Below are 15,685 nucleotides of genomic sequence, written 5' to 3'. Positions count from 1 at the left end.
AAATTCGGACACTTGGTGCACTGGAAACGCTGCGGGCGCCATCTTCTGCCGAGAGGCGGGAATTCATTCAGCGCGAGCATCACGATAGATGGCTAGCAGCTGGCCGTGAGTGTACATCGATTGCACACTTGTTATTACGATGCATTGTGGGATTGAATGAGTGCACTCAATAATGTCCACTATGAATTCGGACACCACTAAAAATGGATGTCCCCTCAAATAGTGCACTATATTAGGGTATAGGGGGCTATTTCGGACACAGCCTAAGATCTTGGCCGAGAATTTCAAAATAAAAGTACTTGGAGTTTAACAGAAAAAAACTGAAAACTTGACAAAGCAAATGAATACGTTATTTATTGTTTGTAATCAGACATTTATTTTAAATGCATTAAACAAAAACAATTTCCTGTTATAAAAAAGCATAAATCAATTATAAGCCACTTACAGAAATTTAAGAGAACTTGTGATTAGTGTTGCTTTCGTCGACTAAATATCGTCGTCAACGAACCTTTATCACGTGACGAAAACGAGACGAGACGCAACGTAAATGCTGGTCATGTGACGATGACTAATTAAAAGTATAATGCAATATTGTTGACGAATAAAAACGAGACTGAGTGTCTGAGTGAATTATGTCATGGATAATTCTGACTAAAATAAGACTAAAATGCTCAGACTTTTAGTCGACTGAAACTTGACTAGACTTAAGGTCTTTGCACATACAGTCCGAAATATTCATATGCGTTTTTTCGTATTTGGCTCTCGTTTGTAGGGTGTCTCTGAATTGTTAAAAAAGGCCACTCAAAATGCTTGACGGATGCGAAAAACGCAGAAAATCGAACCCGGTTCAAAATTTTTTATGACGGACGAAAATATCGGAGGCAGTGTGTAAATGTGATGTACACAACGTGAGGTCGTATTTATTTTTTAACGTGCGGAAATTTCGGACGCAAATTTCTGACTCAATGTGCAATGGGCTTAAAAAGAGTATGAACATGACTAAAACTAATAAAAACTAAAATGACAGCTTGACACTAAGACTAGACTAAAACTAAAATTAAAACAGGCCTCCAAAAACAACACGACTTGTGATTTGAGATGTGTTTTGGTTGATTACTTTCTCTCAAACATAGGCCTAACTTGGTAGATTGTTTCATATTCTGTCATTGCATATTGTAAACTTTGACACACTGACATGTGACTAGCTACAACGATTATCTTACATACAGATTATACATGCATAAAATAAACCAGTCAAATGCTGAAGCGGAACGGAATATTCACATCTTTCATTTGTTTTGCATAGTCTTCATCAAACACCTGGGATTGAGCTGGAGTGAAATGGTTGACCCAGTCACCGACTTCCCCTGTGTAAACAAACAGTAATTTAATTTGTTAAGACGCTATTATTTGTATCATTCATAACCTGTCGTTTATATACTATGAGCAGACGAAAACTTGAGACTGTGGCTCACATTTAAATCAGACAAAGCTTATTTCAGACTTGATTTGTACTCCACATTAGAGACTCATGAACAACCCAAGCCATTTGGACCAACAAAGCAAATATTTGCTCTACATATATTGCAATGCTGTTTAGGTAAATAAATCTTGTTGACACCAGTAGCCCAGTTGACTGTGTGCTGACATTTTGTACAGTAGCGCTTTGGGTGACGCAAGTTCAAGTGTAGGATCTTGGTTCCGCTTTCCTGTCTCTTTATTAAAGTATTAAATAAAAGGCCAAAAAACAATCTCTCAGCATAATGAATAAACTGCTAACACGCATGTTTTTGAAGAGCTCATATACATTGTTTTAGATACACATCGATTAACATTGGAAAGGTTTATAAAACTTCCAGCATATGGAAAACCAGCAAATGGAAGACTTTGACCTGTTAACGGAAGGTGAGAATTTACTCTAATATAGTGTTTGTTTTGCAGCTGCTTTAAAAAGTTTGCCGTTAACAAAACTGTTTAATAGTTACTGTACGAATAGAATAATTTACATGCTTTAGGTATTTGCGTTTTAAGAATTTAGACTTCCAATACAAAAATGGTGAATGGTGGAAGTTAAGCAGTCAGTCAGGTTAACATAATTTAGTAATTGGGTTTATATATAACTCAAAAAATATATAACAAAATCTATAACTATTTAAAAGAAAAAAATATGTTTTGTTATAGTTTTTAAAGCAAGGGCAGCCGGTGATCATTAAAAAAGTCCACCGAGAGGCTCATTTAGAGAGTTTTTTTTGTGATGCAAAATATAATTTAGATCAAATTTACTTTTTATTTCTTCTTTTTATTGCATAAACTGGTGTTACAAAGAAAATAAAAACGATGACTATAGTGCTCACGGTCAAAAATGTGTATATCCTCCCTGTTCACCTTGTTCCCTTTAAAAAAGTATCGAATGACAAGGTACAGTAAATGTACTAAACCTTTTCTCATGAAGACAGATATGGATTGATCAAACACAGGCTTTGGCATATATGAGTAGTTGGCCATTGGATTGTCCTTCATGACATTGAAAGATGTCAGCTGTACAATCCTCTCGATGACATCATCAGGAACTGAGAGGTCCATATAGCGCATGATTCTCTCGATTTCCTTATGAGGATTCTTGGTGAAACATGAAAAAGAAATGAATCCTCATGGTGGGACAATTGAAATGACTAAAACATAGTAAGAGACATTAACATGACAAAACTACCTCTTTCATGTCCTCATAGAAGATGTAGAGGATGTTCCTTTCTTTTCGTTCCTTCCAGTAACCTTTTACATGATCATACCAAGAGCCCCAGCCCACTATAACAACATTGGAACACAAAGATTCTTGGTAAATGATTCAATTTCACATACCTGCTCAAATACAATAGAACCCTGCCAAAAACACAGGGGAAATTCAAAATCTTATGGATTTAATGGTTATAAAGGGAATTTTATTCGTTTTAATGGGAATTATAATGAAGTCTACAGGCATGTGATGGGTTCTATTGGTGAGGTGTTATCTGGCAGATTAATCATATTGGAATAATGGTCAAAACACACTCCAAAAAATAATTTTGTAATGGTTTTAATTATTGGAAAAAGCTAATGGTTTAAAATGGTATATTAATGAAAACCACTAAAATTTCTGTGATGGTTTCTATTGGGTTTCTATTGTTTCTTCACCAGGAACATGTTACAAAACAACCTTTTCACTCTGTTGGTTATATAAATACAGCACTTTGCACAACAGTGAATATAATACAATTTATTTAGAAAGCAAATGAATATGTAGCTTTATCTTACATTGCCCCTTCATGAACTTGTCTACATATCCATCCCAAGGTCCTGGCTCTGGCTGGGTTAAGTTCATACGATCAAAGTGAAAGTAGCTTACAGCATTGTCCTTCGCGTTTCGGGCCACATAGATAACCTGAAAAGGTCAGTGTGGTTATGCCACATGATGTGATTTGAGGACCTCTATAGATTACCTCAGAGATGACGTATTTTTGTATGTAAACCCCAGAAGCGAGTTAGCATTTTAGCACTTCCGGTTTCATTGCCCCGAAGTCTATGGGTTTTTTGAGCGGGTTTTTGGTAAATCACCTGAAATAGGTCTGTGGTTAACAAAACCTCTAAATATTTTCATGTGGCAAAAAGCACACCAGTTATAATCCCCTCGGGATATTTTCAAGCTTTTTGTGTCTTAAAATGGCAGTTGCTAGCAAGTTGCTAAAAGAGACTACATGCTTTGGCGGGACGTTAGATGTCATCGCACATATAAATCTCACAAATAATGCAACATGGACACAATCTCTAAAAACGTAGATGGGGATTAGTGTGCCGTAGTGTAGTCTGTCTAGCCTCATGTTAGCTTTTTACTTCTGGCAATTGTATTAAGGCTTCAAAGGTAACAAATGTTGTGTTCATTTGTAAACATTATCTTCATAGACAAAACGTGTGAACATCTTAAATATTTGTTAATCATAGAGATTCCTTTTAGCGATCTTCCACAAGTCAGTGGGACAGGCTTTCGGTCAAGGGAACCAGTGTGGCGCTAACTTCTGGGTTGGCCTACAAAAATATGTCATCCCTGCACCACTCCATGGCCAGAGGCAGTTTGTGTGTTTTTAACAGATTTTATAAACATCACATTAGTATGTTTTATTTCCTGCCGTGCAGGGGAGAAATATCAATAACCCCAATTAGCTTTTACGTTGAGCTGATCAGCACTGTACTTAGTTATCCTAATTGATCTCTTACCTTGCATTTATTTTCCCAGAAACCTTTTGGCACTAGTTGAATGGGCAGGTGAGTCTTGATGACTCTTGGAGGCTTCATTTGCTTAAGTAAGTCAAGCCCTAAATGCAGCATAAATCAACATCGACCTCAAGATGTAAGTTATATACATACACAGATTAACTGAGAGGCCACACACACAACAGAAGTCATATTATAGAATAGTCATGAGGATATAATAGAGAGTAAGGATACTATGGCTAACGTGAATGTGTGTTTGTGCCCTGTACCTGATGGTATAGGTGGAGGAGAGACGATTTCTAAGAATGGGATACGGACAGTTGTGGGTGCTCTCTTGCACATCTCAGCATCTCCATTGTGCAGGAGAAGATCCACTATCTCCTGAGTCCAGGTTGTACCTGAACACACAAAAAAATCCCCTAAAAAGTTGGGACGCTGTGTAAAACAAAAATAAAAACACAATGCAATGATTTGCAAATCTCATATTTTATTCACAATAGAACACAATGTTTAAGCTCAAGAAAATGTACGACCCAAAATTGACAAAAAATAAGGTACATTTTAATATGGGCCGGACAACAAAAGGCTGGAAAGTGTTACTAAAAACAAACAGCTAGAGGAACGTATAGCAACTAATTAGTTCACTGGTAAAAGGACAATAACATGATTTGACGAGTTTGCCTGCCCGTTCAATCTTAATAGTTAATGGTAAACGAATTTGGCTTGCTATCCTCAAGCTCAAACCCGTGGCTCGGCTCAATCTCTGAGCTCAACCCCCCTTGTTATAAAACTAGTCGCTTTTTTGGGGGTCCTTGGTGATTTATTATTTAAAAAATTGAGGCAATTGGTTTGCGCATATGTCAGCAATGTGTTCCAAACCGCGTTTTTGTGCAGTTGAAAGGCACTGCTAAAGACTCCCATCTGAATTCCCACTTCAAGAGCTGTGCCATTCAGTGAACAGGAAACGTGTGCGATTAGTGTTCGCCTGAAGTTTCAGATGCGGTACATTACCGACAATTATCTTGTTCAGTTCAGTTTCTTGCACAGACCAAAACCAACCAATTGACTTGCTTTATGGGACATTCATATGGTTTTATTGTATGTGTTTATGTTTATCTTACTGTGGACTTTTAGTTTGTACTTTTGAGTTCCTGTGTCCTGTCTTGTGTTGTAGTAGTTATTTTGTTCATTGGTTCCCCAGGTGTGTCTTGTTTGCTTGTTAACCCTGATTAGTCTGTGCATTTACAGTGTTTCTCTAGTCATTTGTCCTGTATTGTTTCATCTGGATCCAACCCCAGAGTTACAAGCACATTAATATGTTTTACATTAGTTTGTAAAATAATAGCAAAATGGATGAATACACACATGTGAAGTCTATTTAATTAAAGAGTAAAATATAAACATGAACAAAGGTTCATTTCGAAGGGTGAGAAGCAAAGGGGCGTAAGTAACATATTGGGTGAAATGGAGATATATATATATATATATATATATATATATATATATATATCAAATGAAAGCCCCCGATAAGCTCTTTCTACTGCCAAAAGTGAAATCTTAATCAATTTGGAGTTATTCATTAGAAGCCAAAAGACTTACTGAACTTACTAAGCCAGTTGGTGCCAAAAGGGCGTAACTGTATTGTGGAGAAAAGCCTTTGGATAGCAGATGATTCAAAATGGCTGAAACATTGGTGCCAAAAAGACGCATGTGACAATATTTTTATTAGTTTTCTTCTGAACAAATGTTTAAATAGTGTTCAATAACTATACTGTCAGTCATGTGTGTAAAATATTTATTATAAAAGATTGAAATCAATACACAAAGTCAGATGAAACTATATTTCTTGTTTTGTCTCTTCAGTAAAGTTGATGAAATGTCACTTAATAATGAAAGTTGGATTTTGGGTGAACTTTTCTTTTAATTCTCTCTTTTTTTAATCACATTAAGAGGAAATGCAAAATATAACAGTTCATTACATTGTGTATTTTATAGTTTGCGCACATCAAAATCGCTTGACTTCAACATGGTTTAGCAATAGTTTTCTGTATTGTACCTGCTTTAGGGTAGGTAGCAATAAGCAGGTCCGATGGGTCGGGAGAGAATTCAGAAATTGATTTCCAGTTTGCGGCAATCGTGCTCATGAGAGGTACACCCTGAACGTCTATCAGAGGAAAGCGTTTAAGAGCATCACCAGCCCTCCTTATGGATTCTTCATAGCTCAGTGGTTTCTCTTCCATGACCACACAAACGTCTTCTGGAATATCCTACTATCCTCTGGCAGCCCTACTGCTGGTTCTGTAGAACGTGTATTTATTCCAGGTTTTCCTCCTCCCTTTTCGTGGAATCTTCCTCTTTGCCTTGAAGGAGGTTCTTTTTCTATTGTACCCTTGTGTGCCGTCTCTGTTTTTCTGCCTCTTGCAGTATTTTTTTTTCAGTTGAACCCTAGCACCCTTTAAACTACACTTTAACCCTTTTGCACTTATCTGTCTTCGGCAACTCCTAAAGTAAGCTAGTGCTTTGCCAGCCACTGTAAATTGTTGTCACTTTTCATTTACTGTTCGTAGAGCTCTTTTTACTGCCATATTTTGTGATTTCTATCTTTTATCTTTCTGCGTTACTCTGTTCAGCGGGTTCACGTGCAAGCTTATATAACTCATGGACAGCCATGGCAAAATTCCAAACTTTCTGCAATATTATCTTAACTTCTGGGTGCAAGGGAGTGTTCTTTTAAACAGTAAAATTCATGGAATTTCCTTTTTAAAACACTGAGAATACTTAATTGGAGTTAGAGCAGAAGATTACAGTAAAACTATCAATATAATACAGTATATTAGCACATAATCTACATTTATGTAAAATTATGCTTGCAACACAAGGAAAATACATTTTAGTATTTGCGCCAAGAGCAAAACTAAGCCACTCACATTTAATAAAAATGCTGTTATAGATAAAACAGTCTAGAACCAGTGGAATTGAAATGAATTATGTTTACTTATCATTCAGCTTTTACAAGTAAACCTTAGCTATTTCTGTTTTATATTACTCATTTTTAAATTGTTGCTGTAGTATTGCAAGCATCATTTCCATGTGGCCTCATGTACTGCTGTAATGTTAAAAATGTTGCTACTGTGAAATAAGCCTAAAATAAGATGTCATTTCTGTTTAATATTAACCCACACATAAACAAATCAAGAGTGCCCTCTTACAAACACCCCCTTGTCAGGCATAGGTTCACTTTGTACTGGAGCTGTATGAGATAAGCAGATACTGGTCTCAGGAGATATCACAACAATTCAAACTTCCCTGTAATTATACCCATAAGAATTCATGAGACATTTGTGTCTCAGAACGGGCTGGTCTTTTAAGACTATAGTAAAAAGAGTCAATAACACAATAAAACATTCTGGTTATGCATTTAAAAACACTGAAAACCCTGAATTAGCATATTTCAAGTCAGATCAATTTTGTCAAGTGGTTAATGATGTAACTTTACATCATTAACAGCAGAATTGTTTAGAGAGTATATTCACACCTTGATTTCTTTTGTATGCTTTTTAAACATCAACAGTTGGTAAATGTACAGACAGCTAATATAACACATATTCGTTTGAACACTCCCTGCGTTGTTTTTTATTGTTTGGTTCCAGAGTCTGTATGTATAAAAGGCATGAATAGTATTTATAGTTGAGACGTGATCTTTGTAAAAAAAAGTGGATTGTTTCTCATGACTTTGTGTTATCTCAAATTGGGCTTGGGAAGGGGGCTTTAGTGGGTAATTATAGACCCCCCATAAAGTCATGTTTAACCCTTGTCACTCCTAGAGAAAATGACTAAAGTGAAGTATTTGGAGGACACATGTGTATAGGTTTAAATAAGGTGCATTGCACCGATCTAATTTAGAATGAATGTGCTTGTTGGCATTTTTTAGTTTTTGGTTTCTTTCTAACCCAAGGCAATACTACCATCACTGTTGACACTAATAATACTGTGTCAGTTTCATATATTTGAAGCACATATTAAGAATATTTACAAATATCTAATAATCGGAATATTATATAGGCTATATAAAAAACAGGGCAAGTTCCCAGTCACATTGAAGTGTCATGAGGTGACACGCTTGATATGTAATTTACTAAATTCATGCTGGAGTTCATTTACAATAATTCTAATTTGTGTAAAAAGCTAAGCATTCTACATTTTTTTAGCATTCTACATTTGTTTTTAATTCTACAGTTTAACCCGTCCTCTTGGGTCAGTACACAGTAAAATCGCCAGTGTTAAAAAAGGTCAAATTAACACGCACGGTGTATATATAATCCACACTCTCAAAGTGTGGATTATACACTGTGAGTGTTAGTTTGACTTTTTTTAACACTGGCGATTTTGCTGTCAGATAGCACAATTAACGTTACATGTGTTCAGCAAAACAAAGAAATGTATAGGCCTACAGTACAATCTGAGGGTGAGAAAAGGATGACACGATTTTTAATTTTTGCGTGAAATTTCCCTTTAAAGGATTTGTTGCTTCTGCATGTGTGTTTGTGTCGCGTGCTTGTGTGGGAGCCTAGCTGGGAGGTTTACGGTTTTCACGTCTATCTCATAAACAGGTAGACATATATAAGAATCAATTTGTATTAAAATCGTGATCATTTTAGATGACACAACACAACTTTATCAAATTCTGTAAAGCGGTATCTGTTTACAGATAATGATGTTCACAAAACAAATATATGAATTTTAATGAATTGTTTGCATCACTAACTTTCTTAAGACACAGACTAGCGCGACTAAATATATATTTATTGTGGATTTTAATTATACCATCTATGAAGTCCTATGTTTGGCTGATTTTATTTTCTGTAGCCTACTTTTCTTTTCTTGTGAAATATGCAGCTTGGCAACAAAATCTTTTAGCATAATCATGATTTACTGTATTATATGCCATTAATATATTTTGTTTAGCATAAATATTTGAAAACATTTCCTCGCAAAATCACAAACTAAAACAAGTGTCGCAATTTCCTCGCGTATTACGGTAGGAGAGCCCCTCACATTGGCGGAGAAACCCGGAAGTGCGCAAGTTAGTATTTCCTTAACGACGGACTCGGACGCTCACAGTCATTTGTCAAGTCTTTGGTGTTCGTGGTTATATAGATAAATCGATTCATTATGGAGTTTTAAATTCATGCAACGACAGCGACATGATACCAGCTTTTAAGAGTGCATCGCTAATAAAACCCGAAAACGATTTATGTCGAAAACGAAATGACGACTCGTGTCTTCTTTTGCATTTTAATTCTTTACAAGTTCCCTTTCCCCCCAGTAACTTATTCTCAGAACACGCCGAATTTCACTGCCCAGACTTCACTGAGCACTGATTTAAGCGAATACCCGTTTAATGTCACGGATAACCCACCTGCAACCACTAACCAGTCTCCGTTAGCAGCAACAACTAGTCCTTTCAGGGCGGAATCATATTCGCCGGTTTCACCTGCAAGCGCGGATGCTTCTGCGGCCCAGAACACTGATTCCATCACAAAACAGACCACTAATCCAACAGGTTAGTAGACGGTGTTTCACTCCTGAACGAGGACTTCTAAGCACGTGCGAAAATTATTTTTAGGATCTGTGTGATTTATTGTGATATTAAACACGCACACAAAAATGATACAATAAAAAAGTCTCTTTGCTTTAATATGGCCCAGGTTCAAATCTGCAACCTTCCATTATCTGCCCACATCTTCAGTGCAATTTCTAAAATTCTTTGTTTTTCCTTTTCTCCGGTGACTTTTCTCCGGTGAAGTTATCAAGAAAACAACACAGAATTTTACTGATCAGAGTACTGGTCTGATCACATACCCCTTTACTGACATCCCACCTATAACCACTAACCAGTCATCATTAACCGCAGCAGTGACCAGTGAATCAAACTCACTGAATCAACTCAACTCGTCAGTTACATCTGCAACTGCACATCCCAACGCCACAGTCACTGCTGCCACCACAGAGTCCAAAACAAACCCATCGGGTGAGTCATAACAAAAGTTGTTGTGATAATCAGAAGGCGTCCACATATGTTTGGTCTTAAAGTGTATTTCCAAGTTTTGAAATCTATTTTTAAACAACCGCCCTAACTCATCCTCGTCATCACTGGTTAGACGAATCGTTAATGTTATTCGTGTGCTTTCTCTCCTACAGATTGCCCGTGTGACGTCACACCTGATTTTTGTGATATTGGGTGCTGTTGTGATGTTATGGACTGTGGCCTCCTAAACCCCGGCTCTGTGTTCATTGGCTGCCAGCAGAGCACAGGGTAATAATAATGACCTCCGTACCATCAAATGTGATGTCGAACGGGATTGTATACTCATATTGGTTTTTCGCACAAAGGTCTGGCATTTGTCTTGAAAGCTGGTTGATGTTTAAGGCCAATGTCAATCCAACGCTGGTTACAGTGTCCGGAGACCGCTTTTGTGTTCAGAAAGAAGAGGGTAAATTATGACGCAACACTATTCTAACACCTCTTGGCTATGTTCAGAATAACATCTTACAATACGCAAAAGCATTTTGCACTACACAGTTTGTGAATTTTCTATATGCACTGCATGTGAACATGAAGTTGAAATTAGCCTTACTTAAGCTTTATTTATATATTTATATCCTGGTTCCTTTGTTTGCCCTGGTCCTGATTTTTTATTATTACAATCGTTTCTCAATGATAAAAGCAATATTTTTGTTGATCTAACACTTTTTTGTTTACTTTGTCTGTGAAAAGTAAAGTACACCATTGTAATAATAATTGTTCAAATATTTGTTCTATAAATCTCCTATACAGTGCACTTTTATTGCAAAGTTTTACTTAAATGCATGAATAATTTACATATGCGTGTCTTTGTTTCAATAGATTTAGAAAACCAGTCTGATGTTCAGACTTCCCCTGCCCTCTTTCAGTCCAGTTACCTTTATCCGCTTTTACTGAGAGAGCCTACAGCCTTCAACAGTCAGAAAACCAACTTTTACAAGGTAAACTGCGTTCATGTGGCATAAAGCTACTAATTCTCATCTTGTTTTAAAAAGTAAAGAGGTTTGTTGACACTGATACTTTAAGGTTGGCTTGATAGAAAAGTCTTTATGGAAGAATTTGACTGGCCTCCACAAAGCCCATAGCTGGACACTGACGTGAAACATTAAGCCACGCCCCATCGATCAACTTTGCCCTAGATCTTTACTCTGTAAATCTGATCTCTGATTCATTAACACGCCAAATCGGCCGAATAAATGTGACAACGACTGGCTTGAGCCAACAGTGCCAAAAATGAAGTCCGACGATGTCCAAAAAACTGCCCAACGGCCGACTGTCGGCTTGGTGTGTTCCGGGCCTAATCTGAATTGCTAAAACAATCAAAGCTCATTTTTACATTTATTTGTATATACCTTCTTACCCATAAACAAACATGTATTTTTAGCGCAGCATCTTCACTTCCGTCTTCATTGCAGGTTGATGACATCATTCTGACATATTTCAACGGCACGTCCATAGTGAGCACTTTTAGACAGCCATCCCCAGGCCCAGCGTCATCTGCTTGTGTCAACCGCAATCCAGCAAGTATGGTTAAGACATTGTGTCTGTCTTGTTAACATGAAAATTGTAAAATAATCGTGTATTGATAACAGCCTCTGTTAGGGTTCTTGCGTTCTAGTTCTTTGTCCTGCTCTCGCACGGTGACGACACGCTCCTGTGTGGAGGACGGCGGTTTAAGTGCTCGCACTTACTTCACAGGATTTAGCCTACTGAGGGTAAGACTATATATACAGTAGGCAAAGAGGCCCTGACCGCTTGGATTGGATTGAGAATGGCTTGTTAATGCAATTGCAATTTACTAGTAATCAAGATAGTTGGCTACTTCGGTGTAATTTGGTTTTAAGGGAAATAATCCCAAATTGTGCATGCCACTGAAATGTATTGTTTATTTTAAAGCATTAAGTAGTGTTTTTGGTGTTGTACTTTAGGCTCCTGAGGCCCAAGTGGAGGACAGGCCAGAGCTGTTAGTAAGTTACAGTACATAAAACATATGTAACCATATACAGTGACCATTTCATTGTTTAAGAAACAACGGTCAATGCATCTCATATACTGTATATAACCAGAACCGTATGATCAAGTCATAAGTATCCTCACATCGGATGAAAGTGTCTTGTAAATGATGTTTATTAACTGTAGTGACGCATTCATATTTCGGACCAAATGCAAATGTTCTTCCCACTGTCTTAAGATTCCAGTTTCTACTGTCCGTGACTGGCCAGAGCCTCGTTTACACAATGGCTCGTGTTTAAATGTGGTGTCAGAGGTAAGTGCAGCAATTTGTGAGGATGCACTTCTGGATATACTGTATGAAGAGTTTGGTTCCAAAATGAGAGAACTTAAAATGTTTCAAAAATCACGTTTTTTTTATTGTGCATTCCAATTAATATCAATTAAACTGCAGTTGGTTTGTTTTGATATAAGACATAATAACTCCAAAAAAGTTAACTAACTCAATAAAATGATGTTATCATGAACACATTAATGGATTTTATTTGAACCCACAGGTGGAATATGGGATTGAGTACACTGGCAAAGGAGAGATTGTCAAGATTACACTGAATGCAAAAACAATTAACACAAATATAAACACGCAGTTACTGCAAAATCATGCCATTACGTTTCAGGTAATTTTCTCTCGAAATGTTTTTGGGTGTACAGCAGCTGCCTTGAAGCAGTTATAGTAGTGTGTTGTTTATATTGCAGTTGGTCACATCCACTCCCCTCATGGCTACACCCACACCTCTGTCAGGTCCAGAGGGACTGAAACCTGGATCTCCAGTGATTGGTTGGTTTGGTGAAAAGGCACAACCTGTATCCTTCACAATGCACTCTGCATTTACTCTGATAATGGAGAACTTGAATACGATTTATATGACAGGGCTGTGGAATGCTTCAGTCTAATCGTTTATTTAGCTCATAGCACATTTCTGTGATCACTGCATCATTCTTTGACGTCTGTGGAAGTTGACGGTGTTGGGGTCATCTGAGAATGGAGGGTGTACAGCAAGGCTTCTTAATCGACCCCCTGTTCTTTTCACACAAAACATCATCACTGGATGCACCTTCAGGTATTATTTCTACAAAACCAGGAACTACTAGTTCTGCATGGGGATTTTTAGCTTTTTACCACTGTTGGACAACATAGTACTATAAGGTTCGGTGTGTAGTTTTTGGTGATCTAATGACAGAAATGCAATATAATATACATAACTATGTCTTCAGAGGTGTATAAAGACCTCACGTAATGAAGCGTTATGTTTTTAATACTTTAGAATGAGCTATTTCTATCTACATACACTGCGGGTCCCCTTACATGGAATTGGCCATGTTGTTTCTACAGTAGCCCTAAATGGACAAACTGCTCTACAGAGCGTGTTTCGTAAATACGTTAACTCCTCGGCAAAGAAGCGAAAACGTGACGACATCTTAGTCCTGTGTCAGCTGACGTAGTGCTTCGAAAGGGAGGGGGAGGGGTGGTGTGAGCCGCTAAATTTCATACACTGGACCTTTAAATATACGTGAGAAAAGCAACAACATAATTATTGCTATATGTTAACTGTTGAATCACAGGTCTTTGGCCAGTCAGTGTGGTGTGTTGCGGACTGAACTGATAGAGGTTTTAACAGCAACGGCAGTGCCAGAGCTGATCAGTATGACCACAGGTGATGAGACCGAGAAAAGTAAAGTCATCTTCGAGGACTGCCCGACACCAGCTTCAGTGAGTTGATTTACTCTTCAGTTGGCGTATTATGTAATTGAGTAAAAGTACATTTTTCATGACCGTAATGTTGTCCCCTAAATGTAACACATTTAGAATCATAACTTAAAATGCAAAACGATGTGAACCTAGACCTACCTTGCGTTCGAAATCGCCTACTTCCATACTATATAGTAGGTGAAATTAAGTATGATTCATGAATAGTATGTCCGAAACCTCAGTATGCAAAAAACAGTAGACGAGAAATAACTGGTCTGGTCTACTGCTTCCACCGAGATTTGTGAGTGTGCATTGGATGAACATTACTCTATCCCATGATGCCACGGTAGCTGAGCAAGGGTCAAATTTCAAAAGTAAATCAAATAAATATAGCGGAAAACTTTAAGGCGGATGTCCGTTTTTCAAATGTAAGTACCGATAAATGAAATTCTCATGAATTAATTGTTTTTTTATTAAGGCCAACGTACAGGTTGTTAATACGTCATAGGTCAAAGAGCATATGGGTCACATGACAATAAAACATGGCGGTTGCAGAATGTCCAAATTGTTTTCATACTACTCCCACTCATACTATATAGAACAGTGTTTTAACTTCGATAGGTAGGTACTTATTCAAATGCTGTACGTACTGTGATAGTATGCAGTTGCGGACGCAGCTCTAGTCTACAGTGGATGCATTCTAAAACAACGATAGCCAATTGCTCCAATAGAATGTTTGTTATATTTTCAACTACACAATATACATGTACTTTATTTATGGATACAGTTTACATACTTCTTGGAGAATGCATCATCTAGAGACGCTTTTGGGCAAAAGTCTTCAGTCAAACTGTTTGTAATATATAAGCCAATTAAATCTATGGACGTGCCCACTTTCACTAATTAGTTAAGTCTAATTACTAACATTCTTCCAAATATCTTTCACTGTGTTCATCAGAACAAAGTCATTTATACAGGTATTAAATTACATGAGGGGGTGAGTAAATGATGACAGAATTCACATTTTTGGGTGAACTGTCCCTTTAAAAACTATTTTAAATTTCTAGCGCCGCAACCCTGTGTGATTAAAATCTTTTTGTGATATAAACTTGTGTACACCGTTTAAACAATTTCAATTTTTTTGCAAAAACAACTTTTTCAGACTCCACTCATCTATATTGTGGTGTATTCTATCCGTTTCATATTGACATAGGAGGTGTGTGAGACTGGCTGTACGCTGCCCGTTGCTCTATCAGTGCGGGTGCTCTGGGCTCAGAGGGGACTCAGGGCCATGCCACAGAATCACATCCTAGGGGCTAAATTCATCTTTACATGTCAGAGACTAAAGGTAAAAGACTTTAAAAACTACAATTCATAAATGTTTTAATATACAAAATCAAACACTGACTTGTTTAAATAAACTATAATGAATTATTTGTTTAAAATGTAAAACTGATATTGTTACATATTCCTCTTGTCCACAGTGTCCTCTTCTTTCTTCTATAACTGTGACTGCTGAGGTAGTATTCACAGATACCACCATTTACCCAGAAGCCCCGCGAGGGCAACCTGAGCCTGAATGGAAGTTTCCATTTTCATTTTTCTCCAGAGGAGCTGGAGAATTTGATCAAGAATAAAACTTACACTCAGGCAAT

At 37.3% G+C, this 15,685-nt stretch overlaps 2 protein-coding genes across 2 annotated transcripts; one reads left to right on the top strand and one right to left on the bottom strand.

Annotated features, from left to right (window-relative positions):
* Positions 1-365: 365 nt before the first annotated feature.
* Positions 366-6,861, bottom strand: sult1st6 (sulfotransferase family 1, cytosolic sulfotransferase 6). Its single transcript, XM_057358517.1, has 7 exons — positions 6,302-6,861; positions 4,515-4,643; positions 4,249-4,346; positions 3,292-3,418; positions 2,711-2,805; positions 2,439-2,619; positions 366-1,367 (listed from the first exon to the last, which is right to left on the bottom strand). Exons 1-7 carry the CDS (start codon positions 6,483-6,485, stop codon positions 1,255-1,257), a joined length of 927 nt encoding a protein of 308 aa, XP_057214500.1. The 5' UTR covers positions 6,486-6,861; the 3' UTR covers positions 366-1,254.
* A 2,463-nt stretch (positions 6,862-9,324) lies between these two features.
* On the top strand, positions 9,325-15,674 carry LOC130569471 (tectonic-3-like). Its single transcript, XM_057359140.1, has 15 exons — positions 9,325-9,808; positions 10,052-10,276; positions 10,447-10,561; positions 10,639-10,739; positions 11,153-11,271; positions 11,746-11,854; positions 11,933-12,045; positions 12,259-12,297; positions 12,522-12,596; positions 12,838-12,957; positions 13,037-13,144; positions 13,298-13,401; positions 13,904-14,051; positions 15,244-15,378; positions 15,515-15,674. Exons 1-15 carry the CDS (start codon positions 9,514-9,516, stop codon positions 15,665-15,667), a joined length of 1,959 nt encoding a protein of 652 aa, XP_057215123.1. The 5' UTR covers positions 9,325-9,513; the 3' UTR covers positions 15,668-15,674.
* The last annotated feature ends 11 nt before the right edge of the window (positions 15,675-15,685 follow it).

This window comes from Triplophysa rosa, linkage group LG18 (assembly GCF_024868665.1).
Source record: "Triplophysa rosa linkage group LG18, Trosa_1v2, whole genome shotgun sequence".
Classification (NCBI taxonomy): Eukaryota; Metazoa; Chordata; class Actinopteri; order Cypriniformes; family Nemacheilidae; genus Triplophysa; species Triplophysa rosa.
This window is presented reverse-complemented; position numbering and strand designations above follow the sequence as displayed.

Excerpts from the sequence above, each read along its gene's own strand:
- sult1st6 (XM_057358517.1), bottom strand. The coding sequence starts at position 6,485 with ATGGAAGAGAAACCACTGAGCTATGAAGAATCCATAAGGAGGGCTGGT. Across the intron at positions 4,644-6,301 it reads TGCTACCTACCCTAAAGCAG|GTACAACCTGGACTCAGGAG; the intron begins GTACAATACAGA and ends TTGTGTGTTCAG. Across the intron at positions 2,806-3,291 it reads CAAGTTCATGAAGGGGCAAT|TGGGCTGGGGCTCTTGGTAT; the intron begins GTAAGATAAAGC and ends ATGTTGTTATAG.
- LOC130569471 (XM_057359140.1), top strand. The coding sequence starts at position 9,514 with ATGACGACTCGTGTCTTCTTTTGCATTTTAATTCTTTACAAGTTCCCT. Across the intron at positions 10,562-10,638 it reads GGCTGCCAGCAGAGCACAGG|GTCTGGCATTTGTCTTGAAA; the intron begins GTAATAATAATG and ends TTTCGCACAAAG. Across the intron at positions 10,740-11,152 it reads TTGTGTTCAGAAAGAAGAGG|ATTTAGAAAACCAGTCTGAT; the intron begins GTAAATTATGAC and ends TTGTTTCAATAG.